This window comes from Phyllobates terribilis, unplaced genomic scaffold (assembly GCF_046119375.1).
Source record: "Phyllobates terribilis strain yellow unplaced genomic scaffold, ASM4611937v1 Scaffold_9__5_contigs__length_417890890, whole genome shotgun sequence".
In the NCBI taxonomy this organism is placed as follows: Eukaryota; Metazoa; Chordata; class Amphibia; order Anura; family Dendrobatidae; genus Phyllobates; species Phyllobates terribilis.
In genome coordinates this window covers 381475823-381500668 of record NW_027362769.1, presented here as the reverse complement: position 1 = coordinate 381500668, position 24846 = coordinate 381475823, and the positions used below count along the sequence as shown (strand labels likewise).

At 41.5% G+C, this 24846-nt stretch overlaps 1 protein-coding gene across 14 annotated transcripts in view; it reads left to right on the top strand.

Annotated features, from left to right (window-relative positions):
• MPRIP (myosin phosphatase Rho interacting protein) overlaps nt 1–24846 on the top strand; it is a 102666-nt gene that overhangs the window by 41844 nt on the left and 35976 nt on the right. For 10 of the 14 annotated variants that reach the window (XM_073648509.1, XM_073648504.1, XM_073648506.1 and 7 more), the window contains 4 exons: nt 6077–6225; nt 17401–17485; nt 19309–19504; nt 19636–20065. In XM_073648509.1, coding sequence (XP_073504610.1) covers nt 6077–6225; nt 17401–17485; nt 19309–19504; nt 19636–20065 — 860 coding nt within the window. The remainder of the gene's footprint in view (nt 1–6076; nt 6226–17400; nt 17486–19308; nt 19505–19635; nt 20066–24846) is intronic. The other 4 variants (XM_073648511.1, XM_073648513.1, XM_073648517.1 and 1 more) reach the window with 1 other exon arrangement.

The following is a 24846-nucleotide window of genomic DNA, read 5'->3' as shown; positions in this document are numbered from 1 at the left end:
CTGGATCTGTCGGCTTCATAGTACGGCGACGACCTCCGGTGACCCGAGTCTTGCTGCGCCCACGTCTCCAGTGACTCTTTCCTGCGATCGTCCGGACGTCTGCTCTCCTCATTGAACTCCGGTCGCTGTGTCTCAATGGCTCGCTTCCTCCATGACGCCTTCACTTTCCAAAGGAGAGTTTGCTTTTCATATTTAAGACCGTCATCGTCGAAGAAATGCTTCAGATTCCCAACCTGTAAGAAGTTATCGCCTCTTGCATTTGCTTTTTTTTACCTGCACATAAGTTTATGATAAGTGATGACATGTAATTTTCTGTGAAAAGAGAAGGGTGAACTCGCCCCCCCACCCCACCCAAAAAAAAATAATTAAAAATCTCAAATTAAGACTATAGGAAACACCAGATCAGAAAAAAAAAATTCCGCCAAGTCCGATTCTTGTGACCCTCGAGAAATGAATCCCGGAAAAAAAACTGATGTTTATAACTAATAGGCGGAGAAGACGACCGATCAGAAATGTGATTAGTCAGATTGCTCACATTTCTTAGATGTGTAGTAGTACTTGTATTCGCAGCGCTGTTCCCCACACTGCATTGTATATATAGGTCATTACGGAAGAATGTCACTAATGTTACGGCACTGCTATATAGGTCATTGAATGGTTGTCATGCTGCCGTATAACTCGGAGGGAGGACTCACTCAGCTGAAGATGCTGGTTATAGAGCAGCGTTGATTATTGCTTGCATAGTGTTAGGCTGGGTTTCGCCAACAGTGTACAATGCACTTGGACTGTCTTGCTCCATCAGGGGCACAATTAAATCCCATCTTTTGGGGGCTTCATGCAGAAGGCTGCATCGGAGCCAGAAATGGGTCTCAGTAGCTATACAGTCCCGACATGAGGACCTTCAGGTCAATGTACACAGGTGGTAGAACTACATGGTGATCAACTGTACTCCGCAGAGTCCTGTGCATTTGTATATTTCATCTCTTCTGGCCGGGGTTAGAGGAAATGCCTAATGTTTAGAAAGCTCACTTTTTGCCTGAGGCGTTGCTGAGTTGTTAGTGAAGTCTCACGCTCTTCAGTCATCCATCATCCCCGCTTCTCTCCTTCAAAGAGGCCTCTTCCTTGTAGACAGCATCTTGACATACAGATTAGCAAGTTCTTCAACCTCGTTACTTGGAAAGCTCATTTCTGCTTTATATGTTAATATGACCGTGACGGACACAGGATCCATGGCCTTAAAGGAGCAACAGTAATTACTGTCCACACCGCACTGCACCTAGATGAATGTGGCAGGTGACTAGGAGAGAAAACCATCCGAGGCAGATTACCATTACACAAAACCTAAGGAGCCTACTGTATGTGACCCGTCAGGACCAAGGCATTTATATTATATAACGGTTATTAAAGTGGTCACACTGTGGTCATCCTGCTGCCGGGCTCGTACAATTCAGAATGACTACTGGTCCCAATACTGCGATCATGTGTACTTACAAGATCATACGATTTATTAGTGCATACCTGAGGGCAATACGCAGCATGGTCACGAGATGTACTAACTGATGTTAGTAACAAAACTATATGTCACTGACCATATCATCCTTATACTACAATATAGCTACTATAATACTGCCCCCTATGTACAAGAATATAACTACTATAATACTGCCCCTATGTACAAGAATATAACTACTATAATACTGCTCCTATATACAAGAATACACTACTATAATACTGCTCCTATGTACAAGAATAGAACTACTATAATACTGCTCCCTATGTACAAGAATATAACTACTATAATACTGCCCCTATGTGCAAGAATATAACTACTATAATATTGCTCCTATGTACAAGAATATAACTACAATGCTGCTCCTATGTACAAGAATATAACTACTATAATACTGCCCCCCTATGTACAAGAATATAACTACTATAATACTGCCCCTATGTACAAGAATATAACTACTATAATACTGCCCCCTATGTACAAGAATATAACTACTATAATACTGCCCCCCTATGTACAAGAATATAACTACTATAATACTGCCCCCCTATGTACAAGAATATAACTACTATAATACTGCCCCTATGTGCAAGAATATAACTACTATAATATTGCTCCTATGTACAAGAATATAACTACTATAATACTGCCCCCCTATGTACAAGAATATAACTACTATAATACTGCCCCTATGTACAAGAATATAACTACTATAATACTGCCCCCTATGTACAAGAATATAACTACTATAATACTGCCCCCCTATGTACAAGAATATAACTACTATAATACTGCCCCCCTATGTACAAGAATATAACTACTATAATACTGCCCCCCTATGTACAAGAATATAACTACTATAATACTGCCCCCCTATGTACAAGAATATAACTACTATAATATTGCCCCTATGTACAGGAATATAACTACTATAATACTGGCCCTATGTACAAGAATATAACTACTATAATATTGCCCCTATGTACAAGAATATAACTACTATAATATTGCCCCTATGTACAAGAATATAACTACTATAATACTGCCCCCCTATGTACAAGAATATAACTACTATAATACTGCCCCTATGTACAAGAATATAACTACTATAATATTGCCCCTATGTACAAGAATATAACTACTATAATATTGCCCCTATGTACAAGAATATAACTACTATAATACTGCTCCTATGTACAAGAATATAACTACTATAATACTGCCCCCTATGTACAAGAATATAACTACTATACTACTGCTCCTATGTACAGAATATAACTACTATACTACTGGCCCTTATGTACAAGAATATAACTACTATACTACTGCTCCTATGTACAGAATATAACTACTATACTACTGGCCCTTATGTACAAGAATATAAGTACTATAATACTGCCTCCTATGTACAAGAATATAACTACTATAATACTGCCCCCTATGTACAAGAATATAACTACTATAATACTGCCCCCTATGTACAGGAATATAACTACTATAATACTGCCCCTATGTACAAGAATATAACTACTATAATACTGCCCTCTATGTACAAGACTATAACTACTATAATACTGCCCCCTATGTACAAGAATATAACTACTATAATACTGCCCCCTATGTACAAGAATATAACTACTATAATACTGCCCCCTATGTACAAGAATATAACTACTATAATACTGCCCCCTATGTACAAGAATATAACTACTATAATACTGCCCCCCTATGTACAAGAATATAACTACTATAATACTGCCCCCCTATGTACAAGAATATAACTACTATAATACTGCCCCCCTATGTACAAGAATATAACTACTATAATACTGCCCCCCTATGTACAAGAATATAACTACTATAATATTGCCCCTATGTACAGGAATATAACTACTATAATACTGCCCCCTATGTACAAGAATATAACTACTATAATACTGCCCCCTATGTACAGGAATATAACTACTATAATACTGCCCCTATGTACAGGAATATAACTACTATAATACTGCCCCTATGTACAAGAATATAACTACTATAATACTGCCCCTATGTACAAGAATATAACTACTATAATACTGCCCCTAGTTCTAGCTTATACATATTTTGTAGATGGAGACTTTGCTTGAGCGCTGTGATGCCACAGAGTTTTAGGATAGCTAGATGAGAGCAAATTACCGTAGATTGAAAATGGTGTCTGCTTTGGGTATTGGTCTTTCCGTCGGTCAGTGTCATGTAACTCGGGATCCCTCTGCAGACTTTCATCTTCTGTGTGCAGAGGCTTGGGAGCTAGATTACAATAATGAAAGCTTTATTCTGCGCTGCTCCTGAGGCTCTCCCCCTCCCATCTTGCTGTTTCGCTCTTTTCTAGCTTGCTCTGATGACCCTTGTTGTTTGGTGTCGGACTCCTTTCCAAATCGGTCTCCATGTATAAGGCCTTTGGCAGCTTTCTGGCTGTTGTAGGCAGACCAGTGTGAAAATGCGGCTGCTTCCCTCCATTTGACCTTTCTGGAAGGAAGAAGCTGATGTGTTATAGCAACTCATGGAGACTGTGCTTATCTGTGTAGATGCTTCCATGCATGACACGGGCTCGTAGCATCTGGTACCGTTCACCAAACCTGTTTGTCCAGTTCTGTTTGTGAGATGCACAACTTCTAAGCCGTTGCTTCCCCTCTGCGGCGGAAACCTGTAACTAATCGTCAGAAGCCATCGGTTCAGAGACACCTGAAGTATGGTGGAACAAAAGGTGCCCAGAGGTGGCGGTCACTTAAGTGACTTTTCCTCTGACAGCTACCTCTCCCGACAAGTGCTTTTGTTAGAGTTGGAGGGGAGAAGCCGCTGTTGGGACTGTCTGGCAGGAGAACAAAAGGATGTGACCATTAAATTCATCCTACAGCAGTTGCGACCCTGCACCCACGACCCATCCGACAGGGTGTGTTTTCTTGGTTGGAAGCATGGAGTACTCTGCGGTTTCACTCCTCCAATGGTGATACATCTAAAGATCCAACTGAGCTTCCCCAACATCGTGTCGTCCATTTCAATAAAAAATCATCCTGTCAGGACTGTTTGAATGCCGAAACAAGTGATCACGCTGTATAAGATCTAGTGCAACAATAAACATGCCTCCTTTTTGTAGTTTTTCGATGCTGAGTCTTCGAGCTTTGAAGTCACATGTAGAATAGCCTGGAAATATGTTGGGGGAATTCTCAATGGACTTGGGAGTAGATGGTCACGCTCCTAATCCACTCGCAGGGTAATGCAGGGGTAGTCAATAAAAAAGGCAGGCGGATGTATTTCTGTAAGTAATGTGGGTTTATATGGAATTCACACCTATCCGGAAGCTGAATAACCATGGAAAATGGCGATTATTACAGCACGTGTGACTGTTTCCAATGGAAATCACTTACTCTTAAAGGGGTTGTCCAGATTAAAAGAAAATGACCCCAGGGGATTGGAGCTGTAAAAAAAACAAACAAAAAACTCTTTGGCACTCCCCTGGATCCAGCGCTGGGGGCCGCTCCATGGTCTACGTTCATTGACACAGGAAGAGGAGATGCCACCATTACACCAGCAGGACTGCTGCGGCCGGTGATTGGCTGCAGAGATCAGGTGACGTGAGAAATACATCCAATGACGTGCTGATCAAAACTGATTAAGCCAATTCAGGTGGATGCCAGTAGGGGAGGATCACAGTGTTTATTTTTTTCTGGACAGCCCCTTTAAGCCTTCACAAAAAGTGAGTTCTTCAGGAATTGTGTAGTTTCAAAGATACAAGTGGTTCCTTTTTTCTTAGTAGCGTGCTTATCTAGATACTTAGCACTCACTGTAGATGGCCGCAGCGTGTCCTTAGGTGAAATCTCATGCCACGTAATTAGGTTGACTTGCGCGATCTAGGCTATAGATAACACACAGCTCATTATGGACTTAAAGGGTTTAGCTGTAGTTCATGCTGTCGTCAGACCAAGGATTTTCCTAAGGTGCCCATGCGTATTAGAGGGCAGTCGGACAAATCTGTCTATCTTGTGAAGACTTGACTACTTTCTTAATCATTAGGGAGTCTCTCAAGTGAAGGATTGAGCATGTTGGATGCAATATGCCTACTCCGTTTTCACAGAAGAGCGAAACCACTGCCAGAGTAGCTTTCGAAGCTTTTTGTAAGCCTGAACTCTGTGGCCAAAATGATTAAGATTTTAGGCGTTTCCAAGAAGGGAAATCCGGCATAATCGAATTGTAAATATTGGTACAGCTGTTCAATCATTGTGCAATCGTGACCATAGATATCTGATTTCTTTGCTTTGCCCTCCAACAAAGATGGAATTTCTCAAAAAAAATAGTGGTCACATAAACGCAATGTAAATCCAATAACTATTAGAGGTTACAATCTGCTTCCACTCGTGTTGGCATAGTGCAGACCATCTAATCTACCCGCACCCTTGTATGCCGGATATATTGATTCATGATGGCCGCGGTGGGATATCTGTGGGTAGAGTGGCTTCTCCATCTTGTGCGGTCCATTAGCCGGTGACACAAGTCTCATTTACTGAATGTGTTTTTGTTCTCTCGCAGCCCACCACTCTACCACAGGGGACCATCAACATGAACCAGTGCACAGACGTCATAGATGGGGAGAGTCGAACTGGACAGAAGTTCTCCTTGTGCATCATGACCCCAGAAGAACATTTTATCAGGGCGGAGAACAAAGAAATAATCAATGGGTGAGTAACTCCGAAGCGTTATCAGCTGATATTAGTCACATAGATGGCTGTAGTGGGGGCTTTCCTGATACCTCCTGACAGAGATTCTCACATGTGTATTTTGATACCTTGCTGTAGTATTTGTATGCATCGGTATGGTGGGATGGCATGGAATATAATCAGTGTTCACAAGTCCCCTTTATAACACTAGAACCAGTGTGTGCAGGTGTGCTGGGTCCGCTCCAACCTGTGCTCGCCCACAAGCTGCCTACAATGGGGACATTGTGTCTGATGCTTGTTCTCGGGAGACACCCACAGAGATTAGAAACCGTGCTGCCAGCCACAGCACACTGCTCCTTCAGGATCCTGCTCCATGCACTTACCCGAGTTTTCTGCCCACCTCTTATGCCCTTTTTCTGTGCACTACATACCCACTTATTTTCTGTGTTTGCCCCGTTTGCTTTCTGTAACCTGCCCTGCATACACTTCTCTCTTGCTGTGTGCGCTTACCATTCTCTCTCCTGTCTGTAGTGCCCATTTCATGCCCTCTCAAGGCTTCTAACCTGTGGAAACACTTTCTGCTTAGTTTTCCAAAATTATACTTATTTCCTCTGAGCTGTAAACCAACCTCTTTGTACAGTGTGTTATGTGCCACTTGTGTGTCCGCCTGTGTCTCTGTGCGCCTGTTACTACAGCCGTGCAGATCTCTTTCCTAGGTTGGATGTTCCTTTGTAAATTCTTAGCGCTCTCCTTTTCCTGCCTCTGTAAAATCAATGAGTGCACTCAGCTTCACTGCTGTTCTTTCCTCTTGCACTTCTTTATTCTTTCCCACTGTATTCTTCTTTCACTCCCCTACACTATATGGTCCTCCTCTTCCTCCTCCTCCTCCTCTTCCTCCTCCTCCTCTTCCTCCTCTTCCTCCTCTTCCTCCTCCTCCTCCTCCTCTTCCTCCTCTTCCTCCTCTTCCTCCTCTTCCTCCTCCTCTTCCTCCTCTTCCTCCTCTTCCTCCTCCTCCTCCTCCTCCTCTTCCTCCTCCTCCTCCTCCTCCTCCTCCTCCTCCTCCTCTTCCTCCTCCTCCTCCTCTTCCTCCTCCTCCTCCTCCTCTTCCTCCTCTTCCTCCTCTTCCTCCTCTTCCTCCTCCTCTTCCTCCTCTTCCTCCTCCTCTTCCTCTTCTTCCTCTTCCTCTTCCTCCTCTTCCTCTTCTTCCTCTTCCTCTTCCTCCTCTTCCTCTTCCTCTTCTTCCTCTTCTTCCTCTTCCTCCTCTTCCTCCTCTTCCTCCTCTTCCTCCTCTTCCTCCTCTTCCTCCTCTTCCTCCTCTTCCTCCTCTTCCTCCTCTTCCTCTTCCTCTTCCTCCTCTTCCTCTTCCTCTTCCTCCTCTTCCTCCTCTTCCTCTTCCTCTTCCTCTTCCTCTTCCTCTTCCTCTTCCTCTTCCTCTTCCTCTTCCTCTTCCTCTTCCTCTTCCTCTTCCTCTTCCTCTTCCTCTTCCTCCTCCTCTTCTTGCAGTTCTCTTATATATGTAGATAGAGCAGGGCACTCCTGTAGGAGTCCAATCGTTACTCAAATATATGCAGAACTTGGCACTCAGAAATCCATTTTCATATGAAGAAGTGTTTAAAAGCAATCAAGAAAAAAACATGTATATGACGTTTTGGTCTTTACTAGACCTTCCTTGGATAGATTGCTTAAAAGGGGTTTTCCCACTAACAAAACTTCATTTTTATCAATAGATCTTGGAATAATAATAACTTCCACAATTGGATGTGATTAAATAAAATGAGATAATCTTATAAATGTGCCCCTGCTGTGTACTGTGTAATGGCTGTGTCTGACAGTGCAGATCATATACCACAGCTCCTGGGCAGGGGAGGGCGCAAAAGAGTATACAGACATTACAGCAGGGGATCACAAATGATTCTATCTATGAAGTAAAACTTTGTTAATAAACAGGCAGTGAAATGCTTTACCTCACAGAAAAAATCAGCTGTGATCCCCTGCTGTAATGTCTGTATACTATTTTGCTTCCTCCCCTGCCCAGGAGATGTGGTACGATCAGATCATGTTCCTGCACGGTCAGGCACAGCCATTACACAGTACACAGCAGGGGCACATTTATAAGATTATCTCAGCACAGGAACATTTTATTTAAACACATCCAATTGTGGAAATTATTATTATTCCAAGATCTATTGATTAAAAAGAACTTTTAAGGGGGTTTTCCCACGAAAAAGGGGTAAATGAAACAGGAAGACGCTGTGAACTTGTATAGAAAGTAGCGCGCAATAGTAGAACTATCACTGTCCGTATGGCGCCTATGCAAGTTATCCATAAGTCTTTTATTAATAATTTTGGTTTTGGCGTTGTGCGGTCCAGATTATTATATGGCTCTAATGGGTAAATGCACCAATGACACTTTCTAATTTAACAAGGCTAGACATCAGTTTGGAGAGCTGTAGGTTTACTATCCACTGCTGTCGTACTGCTGCAAAAATTACAGATTTACAATTATAGAATCTGAAAGCTGGGTGGCAATTCCCAAAGGAACTTTCATTTACATGGAGGTTGATATAAAGTCTTCCCAGAAGTAGATAAACCTGAAACGTTATTTCTGCAAGGAGTTTTAGGACGGTCTCCTGGTTATTATTTTTTTTCTTTGTTCTGTTCACCAACAACAAGCAGAGAGTTAATCTGAACCACATTACAGGATAATATTTCTGTGTGTCCTTATAAAACCACTTTGAGTTGTGTAATGCTGTAGGAGCCCAGCGCATACACCTGGGGCAATCCTCTGCTTTCTACCTAGCGTTATTACAGTACCAGAGTATTTCCTGTAATCCATTAACTCCCTACTAAGTGATTGGGCAGCACCATGTACATTGCTGTGAAACAACCACTGATGACATTATTCAGCAAGATGAATGGCAAGAGTTAATAGATAACTTGTTAGCTGGTGGCTATATATTACTGTATATAAGAGCTGTATTATAGTAGTGCTTGCATTTAGGGCAGGGATGTCAAACTAAAACACACAAAGGGCCAAAATGAAAAATTTGGACAAAGTCGCGGGCCAACCAGTATACAGTATAATGGGCCCCACATAGTCCTCCATACAGTATAATGGGCCCCACATAGTCCTCCATACAGCATAATGGCCCCACATAGTCCTCCATACAGTATAATGGCCCCACATAGTCCTCCATACAGTATAATGGCCCCACATAGTCCTCCATACAGTATAATGGGCCCCACATAGTCCTCCATACAGTATAATGGCCCCACATAGTCCTCCATACAATATAATGGACCCCACATAGTCCTCCATACAGTATAATGACCCCACATAGTCCTCCATACAGAATAATGGTCCCCACATAGTCCTACATACAGTATAATGAGCCCCACATAGTCCTCCATACAGTATAATGGGCCCCACATAGTCCTCCATACAGAATAATGGCCCCACATAGTCCTCCATACAGTATAATGGGCCCCACATAGTCCTCCATACAGTATAATGGGCCCCACATAGTCCTCCATACAGCATAATGGCCCCACATAGTCCTCCATACAGTATAATGGCCCCACATAGTCCTCCATACAGTATAATGGCCCCACATAGTCCTCCATACAATATAATGGACCCCAGATAGTCCTCCATACAGTATAATGACCCCACATAGTCCTCCATACAGAATAATGGTCCCCACATAGTCCTACATACAGTATAATGAGCCCCACATAGTCCTCCATACAGTATAATGGGCCCCACATAGTCCTCCATACAGAATAATGGCCCCACATAGTCCTCCATACAGTATAATGGCCCATATAGTCCTCCATTCAGTGTAATGGGCCCCACATAGTCCTCCATACAGTATAATGGGCCCCACATAGTCCTCCATACAGAATAATGGCCCCACATAGTCCTCCATACAGTATAATGGGCCCCACATAGTCCTCCATACAGAATAATGGCCCCATATAGTTCTCCATACAGTATAATGGGCCCCACATAGGGGTGGCAGTTCTTGTGTCGCAGGCCTAATATAATCACCCTGCAGGCCAGAGTCTGACATGTATGATTTAGGAGCAGTATTATAATCGTTATATTCTTGTACATAGGGGCAGTATTATAGTAGTTATATTCTTGTACATAGGGGCAGTATTATAGTAGTTATATTCTTGTACATAGGGGCAGTATTATAGTAGTTATAGTCTTGTACATAGAGGGCAGTATTATAGTAGTTATATTCTTGTACATAGGGGCAGTATTATAGTAGTTATATTCTTGTACATAGGGAGCAGCATTATAGTAGCTATATTCTTGCGCATAGGGGCAGTATTATAGTTATATTCTTGTACATAGGGGCAGTATTATAGTAGTTATAGTCTTGTACATAGAGGGCAGTATTATAGTAGTTATATTCTTGTACATAGGGGCAGTATTATAGTAGTTATAGTCTTGTACATAGAGGGCAGTATTATAGTAGTTATATTCTTGTACACAGGGAGCAGTATTATAGTAGTTATATTCTTGTACATAGGAGCAGTATTATAGTCGTTATATTCTTGTACATAGGGAGCAGCATTATAGTAGCTATATTGCACATAGGGGCAGTATTATAGTAGTTATATTCTTGTACATAGGGGCAGTATTATAGTAGTTATATTCTTGTACATAGGGAGCAGCATTATAGTAGCTATATTCTTGCACATAGGGGCAGTATTATAGTAGTTATATTCTTGTACATAGGGGCAGTATTATAGTAGTTATAGTCTTGTACATAGAGGGCAGTATTATAGTAGTTATATTCTTGTACACAGGGAGCAGTATTATAGTAGTTATATTCTTGTACATAGGAGCAGTATTATAGTCGTTATATTCTTGTACATAGGGAGCAGCATTATAGTAGCTATATTGCACATAGGGGCAGTATTATAGTAGCTATATTCTTGTACATAGGGGGCAGTATTATAGTAGTTATATTCTTGTACATAGGGGCAGTATTATAGTAGTTATAGTCTTGTACATAGAGGGCAGTATTATAGTAGTTATATTCTTGTACATAGGAGCAGTATTATAGTAGTTATATTCTTGTACATAAGGAGCAGCATTATAGTAGCTATATTCTTGCACATAGGGGCAGTATTATAGTAGTTATATTCTTGTACATAGGGGCAGTAATATAGTAGTTATATTCTTGTACATAGGAGCAGTATTATAGTAGTTATATTCTTGTACATAGGGGCAGTATTATAGTAGTTATATTCTTGTACATAGGGGGCAGTATTATAGTAGTTATATTCTTGTACATAGGGGGCAGTATTATAGTAGTTATATTCTTGTACATAGGGGCAGTATTATAGTAGTTATATTCTTGTACATAGGGGCAGTATTATAGTAGTTATATTCTTGTACATAGGGGGCAGTATTATAGTAGATATATTCTTGTACATAGGGGGCAGTATTATAGTAGTTATATTCTTGTACATAGGGGCAGTATTATAGTAGTTATATTCTTGCACATAGGAGGCAGTAATATAGTAGTTATATTCTTGTACATAGGGGGCAGTAATATAGTAGTTATATTCTTGTACATAGGGGCAGTATTATAGTAGTTATATTCTTGTACATAGGGAGCAATATTATAGTAGCTATATTCTTGCACATAGGGGCAGTATTATAGTTATATTCTTGTACATAGGGGCAGTATTATAGTAGTTATAGTCTTGTACATAGAGGGCAGTATTATAGTAGTTATATTCTTGTACATAGGGGCAGTATTATAGTAGTTATATTCTTGTACATAGGGAGCAGCATTATAGTAGCTATATTCTTGCACATAGGGGCAGTATTATAGTAGTTATATTCTTGTACATAGGAGCAGTATTATAGTAGTTATAGTCTTGTACATAGAGGGCAGTATTATAGTAGTTATATTCTTGTACACAGGGAGCAGTATTATAGTAGTTATATTCTTGTACATAGGAGCAGTATTATAGTCGTTATATTCTTGTACATAGGGAGCAGCATTATAGTAGCTATATTCTTGTACATAGGGGGCAGTATTATAGTAGTTATATTCTTGTACATAGGGGCAGTATTATAGTAGTTATAGTCTTGTACATAGAGGGCAGTATTATAGTAGTTATATTCTTGTACATAGGAGCAGTGTTATAGTAGTTATATTCTTGTACATAGGGAGCAGCATTATAGTAGCTATATTCTTGCACATAGGGGCAGTATTATAGTAGTTATATTCTTGTACATAGGGGCAGTAATATAGTAGTTATATTCTTGTACATAGGAGCAGTATTATAGTAGTTATATTCTTGTACATAGGGGCAGTATTATAGTAGTTATATTCTTGTACATAGGGGGCAGTATTATAGTAGTTATATTCTTGTACATAGGGGCAGTATTATAGTAGTTATATTCTTGTACATAGGGGCAGTATTATAGTAGTTATATTCTTGTACATAGGGGCAGTATTATAGTAGTTATATTCTTGTACATAGGGGCAGTATTATAGTAGTTATATTCTTGTACATAGGGGGCAGTATTATAGTAGATATATTCTTGTACATAGGGGGCAGTATTATAGTAGTTATGTTCTTGTACATAGGGGCAGTATTATAGTAGCTATATTCTTGCACATAGGGGGCAGTAATATAGTAGTTATATTCTTGTACATAGGAGCAGTATTATAGTAGTACAGTATAATGGTCCCCACATAGTCCTCCATACAGTATAATGAGCCCACATAGTCCTCCATACAGTATAATGGGCCCCACATAGTCCTCCTTACAGAATAATGGCCCCACATAGTCCTCCTTACAGAATAATGGCCCCACATAGTCCTCCATACAGTATAATGAGCCCCACATAGTCCTCCATACAGTATAATGGGCCCCACATAATCCTCCATACAGAATAATGGCCCCACATAGTTCTCCATACAGTATAATGGGCCCCACATAGGGGTGGCAGTTCTTGTGTCGCAGGCCTAATATAATCACCCTGCACACCAGAGTCTGACATGTATGATTTAGGAGCAGTATTATAATCGTTATATTCTTGTACATAGGGGCAGTATTATAGTAGTTATATTCTTGTACATAGGGGCAGTATTATAGTAGTTATATTCTTGTACATAGGGGCAGTATTATAGTAGTTATAGTCTTGTACATAGAGGGCAGTATTATAGTAGTTATATTCTTGTACATAGGGGCAGTATTATAGTAGTTATATTCTTGTACATAGGGAGCAGCATTATAGTAGCTATATTCTTGTACACAGGGAGCAGTATTATAGTAGTTATATTCTTGTACATAGGAGCAGTATTATAGTAGTTATATTCTTGTACATAGGGAGCAGCATTATAGTAGCTATATTGCACATAGGGGCAGTATTATAGTAGCTATATTCTTGTACATAGGGGGCAGTATTATAGTAGTTATATTCTTGTACATAGGGGCAGTATTATAGTAGTTATAGTCTTGTACATAGAGGGCAGTATTATAGTAGTTATATTCTTGTACATAGGGGCAGTATTATAGTAGTTATATTCTTGTACATAGGGGCAGTATTATAGTAGTTATATTCTTGTACATAGGGGGCAGTATTATAGTAGTTATATTCTTGTACATAGGGGCAGTATTATAGTAGTTATATTCTTGCACATAGGGGGCAGTAATATAGTAGTTATATTCTTGTACATAGGGGGCAGTATTATAGTAGTTATATTCTTGTACATAGGGGGCAGTATTATAGTAGATATATTCTTGTACATAGGGGGCAGTATTATAGTAGTTATGTTCTTGTACATAGGGGCAGTATTATAGTAGCTATATTCTTGCACATAGGGGGCAGTAATATAGTAGTTATATTCTTGTACATAGGGGGCAGTATTATAGTAGTTATGTTCTTGTACATAGGGGGCAGTATTATAGTAGATATATTCTTGTACATAGGGGGCAGTATTATAGTAGTTATATTCTTGTACATAGGGAGCAGTATTATAGTAGTTCATAGAATCATAGAATGGTAGAGTTGGAAGGGGCCTCCTGGGTCATCTGGTCCAACCCCCTGCTCAAAGCAGGATTCACTAGATCATCTCAGACAGATGTCTGTCCAGCCTCTGTTTGAAGACGTCCATTGAAGGGGAACTCACCACCTCTCGTGGCAGCCTGTTCCACTCATTAATCACCCTAACTGTCAAAAAGTTTTTTCTAATATCTAATCTGTGTCTCCTCCCATTTAGTTTCATCCCATTGCTTCTAGTCTTTCCTTGTGCAAATGAGAATAAAGATGATCCTTCTACAATGTGACAGCCCTTGACATATTTGTAGACAGCTATTAAGTCTCCTCTCAGTCTTCTTTTTTGCAAGCTAAACATTCCCAAATCCTGCAACCGTTCCTCATAGGACATGGTTTGCAGACCAGTCACCATTCTGGTTGCTCTTCTCTGAACTTGCTCCAGTTTGTCTATGTCTTTTTTAAAATGTGGTGCCCAAAACTGTACACAGTATTCCAGATGAGGTCTGACCAAAGAGGAGTAAAGACCGATAATGACTTCACGTGATCTAGACTGTATGCTTCTGTTAATACATCCCAGAATTGTATTTGCCTTTTTTGCTGCTGCATCACACTGTTGACTCATGTTCAGTCTATGATCTATTAGTATACCTAAGTCTTTTTCACATGTACTGTTGCTTAGCTCTTTTCCTCCCATTCTGTATATGCTTTTCATTTTTATTGCCCAGATGTAGTACTTTGCATTTTTCCCTGTTAAAAACCATTCTGTTGGTTGCTGCCCACTGCTCCAGTTTATTTAGGTCTTTTTGAATCCTCTCTCTCTCTCTTCTCTAGTATTAGCTATCCCTCCTAGCTTTGTGTCATCAGCAAATTTAATCAGCTTACCCTCAATTCCTTCATCTAAATCATTGATAAAGATGTTGAACAATACAGGTCCCAGGACGGAGCCCTGTGGTACCCCACTTGAGACATTCATCCAGCTGGATGTGAAGCCATTTACAACCACCCTTTGAGTCCGATCACTAAGCCAGTTATGAATCCACCTAACAGTTGCCTGGTCCATTGCATACTTGGTCATTTTTTCAATAAGGATGGTGTGAGATACTTTGTCAAATGCTTTGCTGAAGTCAAGATATACTATATCTACAGCATTTCCCTGATCCACCCAGTCAGTGATTCTGTCATAGAAGGAAATTAAGTTAGTCTGACATGACTTGTTAGTTACAAACCCATGCTGACTCTGGTTAATCACTTCATTCTTATCCATGTACTTACATACATGTTGTTTAATAATTTGTTCAAAGATCTTTCCTGGTATAGAAGTCAGACTCACCGGCCTATAGTTCCCTGGGTCCACCTTCTTCCCCTTTTTGAAGATGGGAACAACATTTGCTCTTCTCCAGTCTTCTGGGACTTCTCCTGTTCTCCAAGAATTTTCAAAGATTATGGAGAGTGGTTCTAAAATTTCTTCTACGATCTCCTTCAGTACTCTGGGGTGTAATTCATCTGGACCTGGAGACTTGAACTCATTTATGTTAGCTAAATATTCCCTCACAATCTTTCTGTTTACAGATAACTTGGATTCCTCTATTCCTTTAAAAGGACAGTGAAGATCAGTTGATGTTACATTTTCTTTCTGAGAGAAAACAGATGCAAAATAGGAATTAAAAAGTTCGGCCTTCTCAACATCCTCTCTTACCATTTCTCCATTTTCATCCTGTAAAAATCCTATAGCATCTTTGACTTTTCTTTTACTTTTGACATACCCCCAAAATCCTTTTTTATTGCTTTTGACATCTCTTGCAAGCCTTAATTCATTGTCAGCTTTAGCTAACCTGATACGTGCCCTACAGGATCTGCAGACTGCATTATAATCTTCTTTAGATATGCCTCCCTCTTTCCATTTAATAAACATTTCTTTCTTTCTTTTTAGCATGTGTTTAAGTTCTGTGTTCATCCATCCTGGTTTCCTTAAATGCTTCCCATTCTTCCTACTTTTCGGGATTGTTAACGATTGTGCTTTGAGAATCTCATTTTTAAAAATTTCCCATCCTTCCTGGACATTTTTGTCCTTAAGGACATCCAGCCATTGGATCCCTCCTATTCTCTTTCTGAGTCTCTTAAAATCTGCCTTTCTAAAATCTAACCTTGAAGTTTGAGTCTTCACATGTCTTCCTCCTCTAGTTATCCAAAATTCTATAATAGCATGATCGCTGCCTCCTAGGGTCCCAGCCACCTTTACCTCCTCAACCATTTCCTCCCTGTTTATAAGGATTAGATCCAAAGTAGCAGATCCCCTTGTTTTCTCCCCTACCTTTTGGAAGATAAAGTTGTCAGCAAGAGAGGATAAGAATTTGCTTGACCTGTTAGTTTTACTTGAGAGAGATTCCCAACAAATGTCTGGATAGTTGAAATCTCCCATGACCACTACGTCATATTTTTTGGAGAACTTGGTCATTTGATACATAAAGAGTTCATCCATATCTTCAGCTTGCCCAGGTGGCCTGTAGTAAATGCCTACAATGGTGTCCTTTCCGTTGTTCTCTCCTTGTATTCTTACCCAAACAGTTTCCACAGAACTCCCAGTCTCTGAAGCTTCAATCTCTGTGCAGATATACGCTAGTTATATTCTTGTACATAGGAGCAGTATTATAGTAGTTATATTCTTGTACATAGGAGCAGTATTATAGTAGTTATATTCTTGTACATAGGAGCAGTATTATAGTAGTTATATTCTTGTACATAGGGGCAGTATTATAGTAGTTATATTCTTGTACATAGGGGGCAGTATTATAGTAGTTCTATTCTTGTACATAGGGAGCAGTATTATAGTAGTTATATTCTTGTACATAGGAGCAGTATTATAGTAGTTCTATTCTTGTACATAGGGGGCAGTATTATAGTAGTTATATTCTTGTACATAGGGGGCAGTATTATAGTAGATATATTCTTGTACATAGGGGGCAGTATTATAGTAGTTATATTCTTGTACATAGGGGGCAGTATTATAGTAGTTATATTCTTGTACATAGGGGGTAGTATTGAAGTTAAATTCATGTTCATATAATAAAACAAATGTACTTTGGATTGCTGTAGTTTTAAAGTGGAGTAAGTAAGTTGCCTTTTTATTGTTCTTACTATGATCTCTTTACTTTGTTCAGGTGGCTTGAAATGCTGATAGTGTATCCCAAGACTAACAAGCAGAATCAAAAGAAGAAAAGGAAAGTTGAGCCCCCCACTCCACAGGTAAGCGAACTATTGCTGCGCCTAATGGTTTTCTGTGCTTGGCCGCCGGCAGCCGGTGACTGTGCAGCCATTTGCAGACCACTGTGTGGTTTCTTCACATCGTAATAGCTATAAAATCATTAACCTGTTGTGTGACTTTTATCTATAGCTGGGATCTGCTGTATTAAGTAATCTGGGAAGTGAAATGTTCTTTACAAGAGTTCAGGTCCCATCTCTTCTCTCTGATAATGTGGGTGGGAGAGTGGGGTAACTACAGATGAATTCAATCATCTCACAGTGAAAATGAAGTCAGTGAGGGGTCCTGGTGTCCAGAGAATGGCTCTTACTATACATGGTAATGGTGAACTACTTCTCTGACTCACCCGATCTGACTGTCTTTTGCTGCGTGGGAGCCCACAGCTGAAGCCCCAGTACAGTAACTTGTCCCGAGCGGTTGGTGCCAATGATGTGCAGATCAGATGCCAGCACGGTGCATGTCTTGATTTGCAGTTTTCTATTATAACGTATGCAGTCCCTGCGAGTTATGAATGGGTCAGTGCAAAATGTTAACTGGTGTTTGGTTTCATCAACCCACTTGTCTTAGATCAGGGATGTCAAATGTAAACACACAGGGGGCCAAAATGAAAACCTTGGACAAAGTCTTGGGCCAATCAGTATACAGAATAATGGGCCCCCATAGTCCTCCATACAGAATAATGGGCCCCCATAGTCCTCCATACAGAATAATGGGCCCCCATAGTCCTCCATACAGAATAATGGGCCCCCATAGTCCTCCATACAGAATAATGGGCCCCCATAGTCCTCCATACAGAATAATGGCCCCACATAGTCCTCCATACAGAATAATGGCCCCACATAGTCCTCCATACAGAATAATGGCCCCACATAGTCCTCCATACAGAATAATGGCCCCACATAGTCCTCCATACAGAATAATGGCCCCACATAGTTCTCCATACAGTATAATGGGCCCCAGATAGTTCTCCATACAGTATAATGGCCCCCCATAGGGCTCCATACAGTATAATGGCCCCACAAAGTTCTCCATACAGAATAATGGGCCACACATAGCCCTTCATACAGAATAATGGGCCCCACATTGTTATCCATACAGAATAATGGGCCCCCCATAGTTCTCCATACAGAATAATTGTCCCACATAGTCCTCCATACAGTATAATGGCCCCACATAATGCTCCATACAGAATAATGGGCCCCACATAGTCCTCCTTACAGTATAATGGGCCCCACATAATGCTCCATACAGAATAATGGGCCCCACATTGTTCTCCATACAGAATAATGAGCCCCCCATAGTTCTCCATACAGAACAATTGTCCCACATAGTCCTCCATACAGAATAATGGCCCCACATAATGCTCCATACAGAATAATGGGCCCCACATAGTTCTCCATACAGAATAATTGTCCCACATAGGGGTGGCAGTTCTGGTGTCGGAGACTAAATATAACTACCCTGCGGGTCAGAGTTTGGCACTTGTGTGTTAGATGGTGTCCCCATAGTACGCTGCACCCTCTGCGGTCAGCTGTTTCCATTTGGGGTTGTCTTTGAAATGTACAGACACGCTGAGCCCTCTTCAGTCCGCCAGGGTGAGAGCTGCTCTCGTTGAAGATCTTGCATAATAAAGTAATATGTCCCAATGGATGGGGTCTTTGAACCGAAAGCTGGTTTCTTTCAGTCAACCACTTAGCCGCCAGAGACACTCGCATCCATGATGCAAGCATTGTCATCAGACAGGTGATGAAACAGTAATTTGAGTATTATCCTCTCTATTTAGCAACTATATTCCCTTATGTCTTAGGAACCAGGACCTGCCAAAATGGCAGCGACTAGCACGGGGATACCCAGTGCCGAAAAGGTTCCAGCCACCAAATCCACTCTCTGGCAAGCGGAAGCAAAGGGCAGAGATGGGCATGAAAGCATCGGCAATAGTCCCATCCAAAGTCCAGTCCACATGCCCTCATCCCCAAGTGAGCCGGCGCCAGATGTCAAAGTCGGTCAGTATCTTGTATACTAGGGACGTTTGTGTTTCTTGTTTGTTTGTAGTCTTGGTCTCTTATCATTGATCTGTGGGGTACTAATAAGTCTAATCCTTCTTATGTCCTTGCTTTTACTGCCCTTACATTAGATGGAAGCTTGATGAACGGAGATCGCATTGACGGCGGGCGGAAGACTCGAGTGGAAAGCGGCTATTTCTCATTAGAGAAGACTAAAGACTTGAAATCTGAAGAACAGCCGCCGACCCCGCCTTCACCTTCCACCCCCGATGCGCCCAGCAGGTATAGTGTCCACAGTGCATTCGACCAGGAGCAAGATCCCTTTTTCCCCCCAGGTAACGGCCATTGCCAGCCTCGGGAACCTCATGTCAGTAATGGAACGACAACTGCCCTTCTTCATGTTCCCAATCGGGAGTACGTCATCCTGGCTGATGTACCCCGAGCCCGCAGGATCACTCACAGGGAGGTTTTCCAGGTAGAGAAGAAGCGACTGGAACAGAAAACCCGGGCGCGGAGCCCAGGCAGGGAGGAAGTGGCACGGCTGTTTGGCCAGCAGAGAAGGTGAGTTTTCCATGTTATCCTTCTTCTCCTGTTGATATTTTTGGGGGACTAAAATGTAGTAGAGGTTTGGTGGGGTAGCTATGCTAGCAATTGGATGGGTATGTCTAGGTTTTAATAGATTGCTTTCGATTTTTATGTATTTTTTACTCAACTTTTGTGGGTAACAAGTGACTACATTGTTGCATAAAGGGGTGTTCATAGTTGGATGCCAACATCCCCCTTAGTATGAAAAATACGATCTTAGAGGGAACTTGTCACGTTGCACATGCAGTCCGGTCTATGGACAGTGTGGTATAGATAAGATGCAGTCTACCTGATGTGTAAAGGTTTATAGGAAAAGATTCAATATAGTTTGTATTTTATTTGTAGCACTCCCTGCATGGTCTTTGTTTAAGAGTCCAGTGGGCGGTCTTACTCGATAATTGACATGCACAGCCATACAGGAAAGGATATCACTAGTTAGAGCCGCCCCCTGGACTCATGCCGGGATTTAAATGACTAAAATGGAAATTTTCACCCACAAATATCTCTGAATCTGATCAGCATTTTCTGCTCTATAACCTCCTACCTGCAGATCAGATTTTGTGTTCAACACGACAGGTTCCCTTTAAGAGTGCCACACTTTTGACGGTATAGTCAGCTCATAAGCTTTTATAGCCATTTTATCTTTGGGTGACCTTGAATGACCTAACAAAGGAGCTTAGGAGAACAGGCTTTTGGACCTCCTGCTCTCCGGTCATCGGGGCAAAAAATAATTTCATAGACCTGGCTCCACTTTTTTCCAAACAGACAGCACCTAATAGACAGACATAGGTTGGATTATTGGAAGGTCTGTTTGGGGGCAGTACGTGGAGATGACAGCCCACAGGCCTCTTGCAGAGCTTTAATATGCCCATCATCGGGCACTGCCAGCCTGGTGGAGGCTCTGTGGTAGCAGAAAGCTAATTTGTAATGCATGATTGATAAATCCTGGATCCCTGCAATGGCCACGCTATTCCAGAAGGCTGGTAACTGGATGAACATCGGCCTTATCGGGGCTGGTTCTGCATTGTAACGTTTTTGTCCATTCCTTGCAGAAGCATAATATAATATAATGTAAGCCATGTATGTCTCTGTTTTGCTACCAGTGCTTCTCTAGTGGTTGTAAAACTACAACTCCCAGCATGTTGTAATTTCACAACTGCTGTAGAGCCACGGCTGCTGAACACGGATGTCTGCACCTGACTTGCTGATGAGTCCGGTCTCTGTCCATCTGCGATTGCATCCATCCATAAGCACATTCTGCAATTACTACTAACCCACTAACTCCTCCGACCTCGCCGAATTAACCCTCTGGTGATACCTTCCCATGTTCAGTCCCGCTCCCTCCGCTGCCGCTCTACTAACTCCACCACTGCTGTCACAATGCATGGTTGGCTTTGCAGGTGTTGAGGGTCTGCAGGTCTCGGCTTGTCCTCACAACCGTCCAGAAGAATGCAGGTTTTCTAAGCGTGAGCTAATGTTTCCCAGGACGTTTCTGCTTTACTCTCTGAGCAGATATTTCTGCACTGGGTTCAGTATAGGTAAATATTTGCATTGGATCTTAATGTACATTATGAAAAGAATCGACCAGTGAGCGAAGAGCACCGAAGCCGCTAACCTGTCTGCACGCTCGCTACTTTACTCTGATGATACTCCTGTTTAGTGGTCCTTTAGTTGCCTTCTGCAGTTCTCCCATGGGTCCTGACATCACTAAGGGAAGGTGACTGGGAGAAGCCGGGGATTTGTCCCTCCTGACACTGACAGACGCTGTGTACCCATGCTGAGCTATTTAGGACACGTATTGTCCTTCAGCACCAGATGATGTGTGCCAAATGAGGGGGGAGCCGCTGGGCCGAGGGCTGTCACAGCAAGGGCGACGATTATCTGAGCCCTCCTGCAATGTTGTGGCTGGGAAATCATGTTGTAGGTCATGGCGAGGAAGCCTGTGTCTCTGCAGCGGTACAACGCCGTGACGGGCTACCGAAAGCCACTACATGGGTTGATCTGGGTCCATGGCGCCCCTTTCTTATTTTGTGTTTCTGCATCGCTTCCTTTCTTTTGCTTAGTACACTTTTAAAGCCTTTTCAGTGCCAGCACATAAAAACAAAACACAATTAAATCTGCAGCCATGGCCACTGGTCCAACAACTCGCAGCATCGAGGCGTAACAGCCAACAATATATATATATATAATATATCGATGGATGGAGTACTCGCACTGAAAAAGCTTTGATCCGTCTTGTGCTTCAGTGTCTTACAGCGCTGGCTGCCATCTTGTGTCCTGACCCTTCTCCGGGGGTCTAATGCACGTTCTGGGGGGATCGGTTTGTGCTATTAAATGATTTGTTTTTATTTTACAAACTTAACAGAAACTGTTTGTTTTCATGAGTAGATGGTTCAGATTCCAAGATGGCAGCTGGTGATTGTGCACTTAATTCCTGGGTCCACTGTTAATCGCTATGTGATATAGTTTTATTCTACATAAAAAGTTGAATCTTCTTTTAAATACTGTGCGCACTTATTTTGTGCTTATCCTGAGTTACAACCTGTTATCCTGCAGAGCTGCATATATATATATATATATATATATATATATATATATATATATATATATATATATATATATATATATATATATACACATACATACATACATACATACATACATACATACATACATACATACATACATACATACATACATACATACATACATACATGGGAACGGATAGCTATAAGCTCTGTGCTGAGCAAGTACAAAATGCTTGAAGATTTCAGCTGCGAGGTCCGTAGACTTTTATAACTGAAGCTCTGGAGTTTAACACAGGATCAGTAATGTAATGTATGTACACAGTGACTGCACCAGCAGAATAGTGAGTGCAGCTCTGGAGTATAATACAGGATGTAACTCAGGATCAGTAATGTAATGTATGTACACGGTGACTGCACCAGCAGAATAGTGAGTGCAGCTCTGGAGTAGAATACAGGATGTAACTCAGGATCAGTACAGGATCAGTAATGTAATGTATGTACACAATGACTGCACCAGCAGAATAGTGAGTGCAGCTCTGGAGTATAATACTCGATGTAACTCAGGATCAGTAATGTAATGTAATGTATGTACACAGTGACTGCACCAGCAGAATAGTGAGTGCAGCTCTGGGGTATAATACAGGATGTAACTCAGGATCAGTAATGTAATGTATGTACACAGTGACTGCACCAGCAGAATAGTGAGTGCAGCTCTGGAGTAGAATACAGGATGTAACTCAGGATCAGTACAGGATAAGTAATGTACAGTACAGACCAAAAGTTTGGACACACCTCATCATTTAAAGATTTTTCTGTATTTTCACAACTATGAAAATTGTACATTCACACTGAAGGCGTCAAAACTATGAATTAACACATGTGGAATTATATACTTAACAAAAAAGTGTGAAACATCTGAAAATATGTCTTATATTCTAGGTTCTTCAAAGTAGCCACCTTTTGCTTTGATGACTGCTTTGCACACTCTTGGCATTCTCTTGATGAGCTTCAAGAGGTAGTCACCGGAAATGGTCTTCCAACAATCTTGAAGGAGTTCCCAGAGATGCTTAGCACTTGTTGGCCCTTTTGCCTTCACTCTGCGCTCCAGCTCACCCCAAACCATCTCGATTGGGTTCAGGTCTGGTAACTGTGGAGGCCAGGGCATCTGGCGTAGCACCCCATCACTCTCCTTCTTGGTCAAATAGCCCTTACACAGCCTGGAGGTGTGTTTGGGGTCATTGTCCTGTTGAAAAATAAATGATGGTCCAACTAAACGCAAACCGGATGGAATAGCATGCCGCTGCAAGATGCTGTGGTAGCCATGCTGGTTCAGTATGCCTTCAATTTTGAATAAATCCCCAACAGTGTCACCAGCAAAGCCCCCCCACACCATCACACCTCCTCCTCCATGCTTCACGGTGGGAACCAGGCATGTAGAGTCCATCCGTTCACCTTTTCTGCGTCGTACAAAGACACGGTGGTTGGAACCAAAGATCTCAAATTTGGACTCATCAGACCAAAGCACAGATTTCCACTGGTCTAATGTCCATTCCTTGTGTTCTTTAGCCCAAACAAGTCTCTTCTGCTTGTTGCCTGTCCTTAGCAGTGGTTTCCTAGCAGCTATTTTACCATGAAGGCCTGCTGCACAAAGTCTCCTCTTAACAGTTGTTGTAGAGATGTGTCTGCTGCTAGAACTCTGTGTGGGATTGACCTGGTCTCTAATCTGAGCTGCTGTTAACCTGCGATTTCTGAGACTGGTGACTCGGATAAACTTATCCTCAGAAGCAGAGGTGACTCTTGGTCTTCCTTTCCTGGGGCGGTCCTCATGTGAGCCAGTTTCTTTGTAGCGCTTGATGATTTTTGCAACTGCACTTGGGGACACTTTCAAAGTTTTCCCAATTTTCCGGACTGACTGACCTTCATTTCTTAAAGTAATGATGGCCACTCGTTTTTCTTTACTTAGCTGCTTTTTTCTTGCCATAATACAAATTCTAACAGTCTATTCAGTAGGACTATCAGGTGTGTATCCATCAGACTTCTGCACAACACAACTGATGGTCCCAACCCCATTTATAAGGCAAGAAATCCCACTTATTAAACCTGACAGGGCACACCTGTGAAGTGAAAACCATTTCCGGTGACTACCTCTTGAAGCTCATCAAGAGAATGCCAAGAGTGTGAAAGCAGTCATCAAAGCAAAAGGTGGCTACTGTGAAGAACCTAGAAAAT